At 32.9% G+C, this 12,347-nt stretch overlaps 2 protein-coding genes across 2 annotated transcripts in view; one reads left to right on the top strand and one right to left on the bottom strand.

Annotated features, from left to right (window-relative positions):
* LOC133204088 (uncharacterized) overlaps window positions 1–5,708 on the bottom strand; it is an 88,265-nt gene extending 82,557 nt beyond the window's left edge. Inside the window, exons 1-2 of the mRNA XM_061339850.1 lie at window positions 5,682–5,708; window positions 1,684–1,716 (exon numbers count right to left, since the gene is read on the bottom strand). Of these exons, the coding sequence (XP_061195834.1) occupies window positions 1,684–1,716; window positions 5,682–5,708 (60 nt within the window). The remainder of the gene's footprint in view (window positions 1–1,683; window positions 1,717–5,681) is intronic.
* Window positions 1–12,347, top strand: part of LOC133204320 (multiple epidermal growth factor-like domains protein 10) — a 609,956-nt gene that overhangs the window by 265,189 nt on the left and 332,420 nt on the right. The window lies entirely within an intron of this gene.

Raw genomic sequence — 12,347 nt, 5'->3', positions numbered from 1 at the left:
CATCAGAGGTAAATCTTTTATTAATTCTTTTGGGTTTAGCAGCAGTAACCTAAGATTAAGATTGATAATAACAATTTCAAAATGAGGGTAATTAGCTCTTTTGATAATTCATTCTGATTGAAAATGCAGTTTTTTTTGGCAAATAATTGATGTAAATTTGTTACGTTGCTTTTCCATTAGTGATAGAATTTTTTGGAATATTTTGTTGCTATAAAATTGTACTTATTCAAATATTTTTAGAGACATATATCAAAGAAATTGGCCAACGGATGCGATTGTGGCAGGCATTTCAAATGGTATCATATAGTTTGGGACACCCTGTATATATATATATATATATATATATATATATATATATATATATATATATATATATATATATATATATATATATATATATATATATATATATATATATATATATATATATATATATATATAGGGGGGGGGGGGTGTTTGTGTGTGTGTGTGAGGGTGTGGGTGGGTTGGTGGGTGGGTGGGTGCGTGTGGGTGTGGGTGTGTTGATTTTTTGTTGTTGTTGCTAAATGTGTAATCATTTCTTCCAAAATGTATTACTTACATGAATAAAAAAAAATGATATTAAGGGCTTAATTTCAGAAAATAGCACAGAATCCTTACACATTTTTCAATGTGTCTTAGTTTCCGAGAACGTTCAAAGAGACAAGAATAGCATGAATAGGGTAGATAAAAGCTATTTAATTCATTTTATTTATTATAAATTGTAAACGACATTATTACGATGCTGCATTTAATATGAAAAAAAAGTTAGTCAAGCACAACCCGATCATGCATAGCGAATAAGGAATCGACTCACAACTCTGTCGAGTTGTTCTGAAGTCGTAACTAGTTTTGAGTAGTTTCCTTATATTAACAGATGTAAATCCAGATGCATGGTACTTAATTATAATATTTTGATTCTCGGGTTATTTTCCGTCTTCCTTTAACGGGCGCTGCGTCTAAAGAAATAAAAGAAAATGACTTACTGTATTTGGTCATTGCAAGATTCTGAATGCTTTCGGAGCGAGGCTTGCATAATTATTTCAAAATTTATTCATGAACGGTACGGTTCGCTTTGTGCACGGTACGGTACGCTTCTTGCACGGAACTGTTCGTTTTGTGTACAGTACGATTCGCTTTGTGCACGGTACGGTACGCTTCGATTTTTTGCACGGTACAGTTTGTTTCGTTTCTGAGGTGTAGTAGTACGTTTTGGGGTCTGTAAATAAAACAAAGACAATTAAGATTTATAAGCTATAAAGTCATTAAAGATTAGAATTGCAATCGGATTTTTTGTGCCATATGCGAAAAGTGTTAAATACATTTATTATGCATTAAACGTCATTGTATTCTACTGAAAATAGATATTTTCTTAACTATTTGAAATACAACATTGATTAGTTCAAAAAAGTGAAGTCGACCTAGATTTCTTGAACTGTTAATCTATTAACAATTCTTAAAGTGCAGCTGCCTTACTCTGATTAGTTTTCCAATAGACTAAAAAAAACAGAAACATAATACAACGAAAGATTGTTACAGAATTTTCTAAAAAAGCAAAGCGCCCTAACTTTAAGCCACCCATTTATCCTTACTTACATGTATATCATAATCGAATTCTATGAATAAAGACCATGTTGCATATTCAGTAAAAATAACATATCTTACCCATTCGATGTCTGTCCCTGAAGCCATTCTTCCCTACAAAACAGAATTTAGCAGTTTTAAAAATGCTCATCCTTGTCCTTAGGCATCTTACCAAAATATTTGTTTGTTTGTTTGTTTGTTTTTGTTTTTGTTTTTGTTTTTTTTTTTTATTATTACTATTCAACTTTTTTTTTTCAAAGTAAACAATTGCTTTATATTTCTGCAACTTTGTCCTTTTTCACCAAAATGTCTGATCAGTTTGTATTGAATTTATTTTAAAAGGTTAACTAAATATGTCAGATCTAAGAAAATACATACAAGATCACGGATGCAAACTTATTAAACGCATGTAAAATGACCAAACACACAAACAAAGGAATTGTTAATTTTCTGGGACATCCTGTCCTCTGCTAAGGACAAGGAAAAATTTAAAAAGTCATAAAAACAACTGAACTAGAGAAACAAAAACAACACTATAGCACTACAGCTGAACTACAAAACACTATATATTTACTATTTTACATAGTTAATTCAAAAGTTTCTTCGAAATAATTCTGGGCTTCTATAAAATATAGCCGGTATGTCTGGTGAACAATTTTAAAGTGCGATTCACATAATTGGACGAATTCATTATCGCTAGTGGTGGAGGATAGTTTTGAACAAAATTTAGGACAAAAAGAAAGGGAATAAATACTGTTTGAATACATATCTCAGGTGTTTGTGTTGCTAAAAATAGTGTCTCTGTGTATTTGGAAGAAAGTAGGGTCTGAATGTATTTCTATGGACGTACGATTCTTCACTGTCACCGCTTTTTTTCATAGGATATTGATAAGAAATAGAAACTAAAGCGAAAAATTAGTCATCCTGGATTACCTAACAAAATCGGGTGTGTCCACGGGATGAATTGTAGCTTGAAAGAAAGGTTGTTTAGCAAATATTTTTTTATCTTTAGTGGGATGTGCACGTGTTGATCTGCGTTTTGTTATGGCTGTCTGGGACAAAGCATGGGCCTGAAAGATGTTGCTAATGAAATATAGAGATAAGGAACAGTATGGAAGCGCAAAGTCCTTTAAAACAATACAAATCGGGATAAGAGCAAACACGGACCTCCAAAAACATCAGAGGTTGCATCAGGTGCTATGGAGGAGTGAGCATCTCATGTCGACTGATGTAGTTAACAAGTGAAAATAGGCTAAATTTTCATGAAATTTTGGACTGTGTCCGTGTCATTATTTTGGCTCAATATGTAAGTTGCACATATTTTATCCCAAAAATCTTCAATTCCTTAAAACGAGTAAAACAGGATATATTCTTACATGTAGAGAGAATTTAAAACATTCCAATACAAATTTTACAAGCAGTTTAACATTAATAAAAACGTTAGCTAAACGTTTTGATTGCCTAAATAATCTGTTCTCCGCCACCTTATGAATTATGTAATACAGGAAATCATATAGTTTTATTCTCTCAAAATAAGGTAAATATAAATGACGAAAGGAACCATAAAGGAAGATAGTATTGAAGGAAAAAAATTCATAATGATTTTGGATTTCCTTTAAATTTGGAAATGTTTTTAAAACGATTTATCAGATAATAGGAATAGCTAAAGCAGAGGTAGATGCAAAGCAACGAACATGTCTTCCGTTGGAGCTGCCGACAAGAAGAAGTGACCTTGAGTCGTCATGCCACATTCTAAGGGTATAAGCAATCTTGTAAAGGGTATCAACTTGCAGTAATTTGCCAGTAGACGGTAAAGGAAGGTACAGTTTCTCTGACGGTGACCTTGTACTTATCCAAATGTCCCTTGGTCAAGCCATGACACACCCAGCAAACCCCATATGTGTAACAAATTCATACATGTTCTTTCAGAGAGAATGCATGCTGTCAAATCATTTTATTCTTAGTGACTTTGATCTGGGGTCAAGGTCATGTCTAACTCTGCATGATATCATCAATATCCCATTGTGTGTTTCCAGCATAAGTTCACACATATTTTTTTTTTCAGACCATACATCGAATGAAAATGTCTTTTCGTCTAAAGCCGTAATATGTTTGGTTCAGTCCACAAGATTAAAATTTCAATGTAAATATTTTATGTCCAATTAGGATTTGAAAAAAAAGTCATCCTATTTTTTTCTGAACTGGCTTAAATTTTCAAATACTAGTGTACAGATGTGTACAAAATGCATCAAGATTCACTGTCACATCACGTTCTATAATGCAGACCATATTGTCTGTGTTACATAGTACAACAAGATAAAAAAAAATATTTGGAGACTTGAGACAATCCTAACACCTCTCCCAACACTTTTTTGATTGATTGATTGATTGTATTTTGCTTAACGTCCCATTCGAGAATTTTTCACTCATATAGAGACGTCACCATATACCGGTGAAGGGCTTCAAATTTTGACCTTTACTCGGCACTCAGGGCCATTGAGCAGTGAGGGTTCTTTATAGTGCCAACGCCTGCCGTGACACGGGACCTCGGTTTTAAAGGTCTCATCCGAGGGACCCGCAACTTTCATTTCAAAGTGCCGAACGCATGGCGAAAGAAGGTTGCATCCCATTTTTTATCGACTTAGGTCAGTCGCGGCCGAGATTCCAACTCACGACCTCCCGATCACGGAGCGAGGGCTCTTCCGACTGAGCTACCGTGAACGATCCCAACACTTTTTTGAAGATGTGTATCGACAAAAATATTAAAACACTTTTCTTAACATTCAAATATTTTACTATTTTGAATATTTTTTTCCGCATCAAATCAGCATAGATAATTAGGTATAACTTTGCCTATGTATGGCCGTTCAGGAACAAAAAGATGGGAGGGGCAATCAGCATCAGCATCAGAACTTATCTATTAAAATTAAAGAAAAGGACTATTCTCGGACAAAGTTTTTGGAGCAATCCCCCACCAACACCCCTCCCCCCGGACCTACAAACAATTGCTGACCCTGCATTCAGAGTCCTTGGGCACCTGGAAAGGGTGGCACAAAAGAGGACTAATATCATTTTTTTAAGTCTGTAAGTCGGATCAAAATATCTTGTCATAAATAGTCTTTTTTTTCTTTGAGTTCATTCCATTTATTGTGTGATATGTTGTATATATTTTACGTTCTCTACTTGACTTCAAAATGGTTTTTGCACTGGCCTTGAAACCCTCGGAGAAGATTGTCTGTTTTGCGAAAAATTCAAATACAAAATTCATCATATATGTAATTCAGTATAAATTTTGTATTAAATATTTAAATGTTGATTATCATTAGGAATACGAACATTTAATTTTTTTGAAATTAATATTATTTGTTTTTTGATGAACTGAATAAATAATCAATTTAAACTCCTATCTCAATTCCAATTGAGTCGCCCGCATACCGCAGTGGTTAGAGCGTCTGTTCTAAAGTCGCAGTGTAAGGAGTTGATCCTTATGTCACGGGTTCGAATCCTACTGTGGGAAATGGAGACCGGTCCTTCGGATAAGACCATCAAAACCGAGGTCCTGTGTCGCAGTAGGTGATGGCACGAAAAAGATTCCTTACTGCTCAATGGCTCTGAGTGCCGAGTACAGGTCTAAATTTGTAGCCCTCCACCGGAAAGTTGTGGCGTCTCCATATGAGTGAAAAATTTTCGAGAGGGACGTTAAACACAAACAAACAAACAAACAATTCAAATTGAAAGAAAGTAATTGAATAAGTCAAACATTTTTATTCAACTGAAAATAGATATTTTCTTAATTTGAAATACAACATTGGTTATTTCAAAAAAGTGAAATCGGTCTAGATTTCTTGAACTGTTAATTAATTAACAATTCTTACAGTGCAACTGCCTTACTCTGATTAGTTTTTCAATAGATTAAAAAGAAAGATACATAATACAACGAATGATTGTTTGAGAATTTCCTAGGAACGCAAAGCGCCCCGAATTTAAGCCACCCATTTATCCTTACTGACATGTATATCAAAATCGAATTCTATGAATAAAGACCATGTTGCATATTCACAAAAAATAATAGTTCTTACCCATTCGATGTCTGTCCCTGAATGCATACTTTCCTATAAAACAGAATTAAGCAGATATCAAAAATTCTCATCTGTGTCCTTATACATCTTACCAAAATATCTGCATTGGTTTATCCCATTCTTTTTTTTTTCTAATTATTACCATTCAACTATCTTTTTCTAAACAAGTAAACAATTGCTTTCTATTTCTTCGCCTGCAACTTTGTCCTTTGTTTTACCAAAATGTTTGATCAGTTTGTATTAAAATTATTTTACAAAACTTACTAGATATGTCAGATATAATAAAAAAAAATAGATACAAGGTCACGGATGGAAAGTTATTCAAAGCATGTTAAATGACCAAAGGCACGAACAAAGGTATTGTTAATTTTTTGGGACTTCCTGTCCTTTCCTTAGGACAAGGATAACGTTAAAAAGTTATAAAAACAAAGGATATAGAGAAACGAAAACAATAAGCACTACAGCTGAACTACAAAACACTATATATTTACTATTTTGTATAATTTATTTAAACTATGAAAAAACAATTTCTTCGAAATAATTCTGGGCTTCAATGAGGAACATCCGGTATGTTTTGAGAACTCTGGTTAAGGGCGATTCACATAATTAGACGAATTAATTATCGGTAGGTGGTAGAGGGTAGTTTTAGATAAAGTTCAGGACAAAAACGAAGGGACAAAAGTAATGTTTGAATGCATTCCTTAGGTGTTTGTATTGCTTAAATAGAGTCTGTGTGTATTTGGAAGAAAGTAATGGCTGAATGTACTCTCTGGACGTACGATTCTTTACTGTCACCGCTATTTTTCATAGGATATTGATAAGAAATAGAAACTAAAGCGAAAAATCACTCATCCTGGATTTCTTAACAAAACCGGGTGTGTCTATGGGATGAATTGTAGCTTGAAAGAAAGGTTGTTGAGCCAATATCTTTTGATTTTTAGTGGAATGTGCTTGTGTTGATCTGCGTTTTGTTATGGTTGCCTGGGACAAAAGCATGGGCCAGGAAGCTGTTGCTAATGAAATATGGAGATAAGGAACAATATTTAAAACATAATTGTGACGTAAACCTTTTGTTTGTGTTGTCCATTCTATAGCTTAATGTTGAGCAAACTCCTCAAACTATCCATTAAGTTACCTGTAAGTGTCCATTCTTTTTGGAAAACTGTCCATTTTTTTAAAGAATGGACTGTTTTTTTCAAAAAGAATGGACAGTTAAAACAAACAGAATGGAGAGTTTCAGGTAAACTTTGGAATGTGTTCAAGAGGGAAACAAAAACAAATACATTAAATACTCTTTAATTTACAAGTAAATAACAGAAAGAACTGGAGACCTAAATTAATCCAGAACACAATGTCTGCACATGATCCACTTGATTTTACCTTTATAAATCCATGAATAATGTATATTATTTCAATACTCAACACTCAATTTCCACAAAACTTGAATTCAAATGACACAATTTCACATTTGACTTTTCCGAAAAATCATTCCCTATCATTTTAAGATAGAAGTACGTCTAATATTAAATCCTTCACCAAGAAAACAGTTTGCTCCATGAACACTACACTGCTGCAGTAAACAATTCCGTAGAAAATAGTTAAAAATGAAACGTATCCAGATTTGATTTGGCTCATGGCTAACTCAACATTCAGAACACAATATGCATTTCACCAGTACACTGCTGCAGTTAATATGTCCTCAAAAATAGAATTCAAATAAAACATTTCCAGGTCTGATTCGAATTTGATTATCTGTATCTGTCGTCGAAGTTTACTTCTGGGGCAAAGTTTGGAATATTTCTTTTACTCTTCTGCATGTTTCCAGATCCAAATATCACCAATTTTATGCATATTTTGGTTTATTAGATTTTGATTCTGTCATATAATCTCTCCATCGAAGGAAGACATGTATGCCTTAACAACACAAACTATAAATTGATTTTGAAGCATAGCATACTTGTATAAATACTAGTATCCCCCAAAATCCACCTGTAACTGTCCATTCTTAAGACAAAGACATTTTGTTATTTGCATCTGGAAACACAATAGCTATTCAACAAATTGCTCTGTATCCCTAGTTTACCTATGACTGTCCATTCTGTAAACAATGAATTTGTCATTGTATGTGTGCTACCTGTCATATCTGCGACACTCAAATTATTAGAAAGAAAACTAAATTGATATGAAATATTAAGGATCTTCTCTACATTGCAACCTAATTTAAGGATACTATTGTGCAGTTAGACTGATTTATTATTTGATATGGAATAAAATGCAGCGTGCATTTTTAATTAATACAAGTATTCAAAACGTTATGTTAGACCAAGATTAAATAAAGAAGAACTTTATTTGCATCTGTTTCCCTTTTGGAAAAGCAAACGCAATTTTTCTTATTCAGTACTTCGTTCTCTCTCAAGATTTTTCCTAGGTAAAAAAGGCATACATGAACTAGGTAATTCTAATAAGTACTCCTTTACGCTATACATTTTGTCAAAGTCCAAAAGGTGTATAGAGGATCCATTGTTTTAATAAAATGTTTATTAAGGTCTTCCGTCTTCACGGAAGACCTTATAACGATTCTACTGTTTCTTACTATTAAGTCTTCCGTTTTCAACGGAAGACCTATAGTGATTCTACTGTTTCTTATTAAGGTCTTCCGTCACAACGGAAGACCTTCTACTGATTCTGATGGTTAAGATTATTATTTTTTTTCTTCTCCTTTCTAGACGCCAACTTTGAGACCTCATATCTCGCTCATTTCTCAACGGATTTTGCTCAACTTTTCAGAATTTATAGACGATACAAAACTCTATCAGAATGCTGTCATACATTTAAAAAGTCCTTTTCCGTTTTGGAATTATTTCCCTTTAAATGAAAATTTAGGGCGTTTCGTTTCCAGACAAAGGTTCAGAGACTAAAAAAGCTGGAGCAGAAATACTACTGAATTTGAATTATAGAAGCATTGAAGTTGTGCACATCTATTTTTGTTTTTTTTTGATTTCTGCATTAAAGATGGCGCTAGATAGGAGTCAAAAATTAGGACGCCTAAAAGCGCGAAAATTTACACATATTTTCCTATGTATCTTTTAAACTAAAATATTTTGTTAAGAAATGCTGAATAAAAGTTGTGCAAAATTTTAAGGTCTTTCATTTGGCACCACCAAAAAGGGGCTGGTCCCGTCAATTAGGGATTATGGGTCCTTGAAAGTTTTCGTTTTATAATTCAAAAGCGGTAAATATTTCGATATAGCTGTCGCTTAAAAGTTGTTCTTTAACATATTATTGATCTCATGAACTTGTTATTTTGTTCGAGTCTTGTTTAATAAATGAGCTAGAAGCTTCCCTAACAAAACAAAATACTATAGTAAACTATAGTTAACTATAGTTTACTATAGTTAACTATAGCACCAAAGTAAAAACTTTGGAACTTTGATTTACTATAGCGAAAACTTTGGAACTTTGATTTACTTTAGTGAAAACTTTGGAACTTTGATTTACTTTAGTGAAAACTTTGGAACTTTGATTTATAATAGTAAAAACTTTGGAACTTTGATTTACTATAGTGAAAACTTTGGAACTTGGATTTACTATAGTAAAAACTTTGGAACTTGGATTTGCTACAGTGAAAACTTTGGAACTTTGATTTACTATAGTGAAAACTTTGGAACTTTGATTTACTATAGTTAACTATAGTAAACTATAGTTAACTATAGTATTTTTTTGTTAGGGTTGACCCCTATACAGGTAATTAGTTTCATTAGACATGTGAAGGTGAAATCTTTATGCGCATAACTGAAATAAACTTGCTATAAATGATAAACCTATCCAAAATAAATACTAATATTACTTTGAAATGAGTTTTTACGTGTTCTGTGGCTTCATTCCAAATAATTGAGTCATACAGTTTCAATACGTCTCCGGATTTTTTTTTTTTTGGTCTATAAATACGTAACCGGTCATCCCCCGATCACGCGGGACCTAGATCCAGTGAACAGTGGTCATACACTTAACAGGCATAGCCGTTCTAAATCTATTTTGCAAACTCAACGATGCACGGATAAATGTGTGTTTTAATCATATCAGATCTTTTCAATTATCTCATCTTATCTATGTTGGTTAAGTTGGTGATATACTTATTAAATTATTGTGGCGGAAATTACAGGAGATCCATTGCGTGCGAACCAACGACCTGCGTTCGTAAACAAAACATCTTTTCGTCGTTTAATGTTGAAACATACACTATATTAAATTTTTAAAAAGTTAGCAAAAAATAAATCAGTATTTAACTGCATTTAACCGCATTTCACATACATCCCGGGTTTTGTGTTTGTTTACAATTATGTAACCTTTCCCTCGATAGCATATGGCCGAGGAAGCAGCTATTAGTGCTCAAACACAAAACATTGCTGTTCTATATTCATTTTGCTAACACAATGATTTACGGAAAATTATTTTTTTTAAATCATATCATATCATTCAATTAAATCATTTAATCTTATCTTAATTTGATTTAATTTAAATCCAAATCATTTTAAGGGCGTATAAAGGTCCCCGATTTCATGATTCCTAATCTTAAAACTGCATACACGTACATGCTATCAATAAACGATTTATTTCTCAATTATGTGTTATTGTGTGTTTAATTTTGGAGATTCATTGCGTGTGGTTAATTCTGCAGATAATTTTGACTTGAAACACAAGGTATGTAGACTAAGAATTCAAAAGAGATATATTTTGAAAACAATAAGACGCATTGCTTAACACTCTTACATATATTTTCATTTTAAAATGGCGATCTTTATGATTAAACCAGCTCTGAACATGCTATGTGAAAAAAATCTGTCGACTATAGTTTTGTAACTCAAGCATATGACAATTACGTGTGCTTTTATTAAACACCCATATTTCCATTAACGCCCACAAAATCTACCTAGCTTAAGATCGACAATATACCGCCCGTCAATCATACAAAATAAAACAATAGCTGCTGAATGATTGACAGGCCAGCAACCTATGCTACCTGATAGTCTGAGTTTGCATGCTTTGAAAGCAATTGCATGTACATGTACCTGGTAACACGTCAAAGCTTTAATTCATGTACCGCTGGAAAAGTTGCTTTGTATACACTCTGGTAAAAAAAAAAAAAAAAAAAAAAAAAAAAAAAAAAAAAAAACTTACATATTGGTTGGTAATTATATTTAAAAAATCAATTGAGAGAAGAAAATTAAACTTTGAGTTCATTATTTTTATTTTCACTGATGTTTTGTACACTGTACTTGTACGCAATATGTCGTCCAAAATAACTGTACAGCTTTCCGAAAAAAAAAAAATGACGGCTATTTGTCAATTTCACTTTGAAGCGGCGTAATGGTTAGCACGTTGGTTAAATCTCCAGAGTGTCACTTTTTTAGCTTGAATTTACATTTTTATTTTCAAAATCGGACGGAAGACCTCTCATTGCTCGCAATGAGTTTCTAGTTAGGTCTTCCGTTTTCAACGGAAGACCTATAGTGATTCTACTGCTTCTTATTAAGGTCTTCCGTCTTCACGGAAGACCTTATAGTGATTCTACTGTTTCTTCTTATTATTATTATTAAGGTCTTCCGTTTTCACGGAAGACCTTATAGTGATTCTACTGTTTCTTCTTCTTCTTCTTATTATTATTATTATTTTGACCAAATTTTGTGCAGGCGTTTTCTCGAAAACTATTCAGTGGTTTTTCGTGAAACTTTCAGGAAAAATTAGTCATTGTATGAACTTGTTTCATCACAAGGAAAATTTGGAAAATTCCATTTTGGCTCCAAGTTACGGGCAATTTCCTGATTTTAAAATGAAATTTTGTCCTCGAATGTTCTCAAGAATGACTAAATATGTGAACTGGAGACTTATTGGAGAGCATAGAACGTGACTTCTAAATTTGTGGAATCACATTTTCGTTCGTCGTCGGCACTTCCGGTCGTTTACGGAAGTGATCAAAGAAATCATAAAATTTCAACTTTCTTTTTTTAAATCAATACTTACATCACATTATTGCATCTCTTTTGTAGTTTCGAAATATGTTGGTCCCACCGGAAACAAAAACGACAACTTCCGGTTATAAGAGAAAAACTACATAATTTTAGTATTTTTCTTTCCCATTAACATCCTTTGTAGATAAAGTTTTTGAAATGAATTTTAAATATGTTATTCAAACTGCAGATATCTAGAGTAACATCAAATATCTTTGTAAAATTCACTTCCGGTCGCGTGTTTTCCTGTCCTCAAAATGAGAAGTTGTCTGAGCAAGATCTCGGAAACGGTGAGAGATTAAGACACCAAACTTATATGAGCAACAGACCTTAAGATGTAGGCAAAACCATTTGGGTTCAGAGCGTCAGCCGTCACTTCCGGTCGTCACAGGAAGTGATCAAAGAAATCGAAAATTTCAACTTTTCTTTTTTTAATTAAAAATTGCATCACTTTATTGCATATTTTTCGCAGATTCGAAAGATGTTGGTCTCACCTGAAACAAAAGCGACAACTTCCGGTTATAAGAGAAAAACTACATAATTTGAGTATTTTACTTTTCCAGCAATATTTTTTTCTAGAAAAAGTATCTGAAATGAATTTTAAATATGTTATTCAGACTGCAAATGTCTAGAGTAATCGTAAATATCTTTCAAAAAT

This window comes from Saccostrea echinata, unplaced genomic scaffold, assembly GCF_033153115.1.
Source record: "Saccostrea echinata isolate AGI-Se365-2 ecotype Australia unplaced genomic scaffold, CSIRO_AGI_Sech_v1 ptg000052l, whole genome shotgun sequence".
Taxonomy (NCBI): domain Eukaryota; kingdom Metazoa; phylum Mollusca; class Bivalvia; order Ostreida; family Ostreidae; genus Saccostrea; species Saccostrea echinata.
The sequence above is the reverse complement of the archived record's forward strand: the minus strand, read 5'-3'. Positions and strand labels throughout refer to the sequence as shown.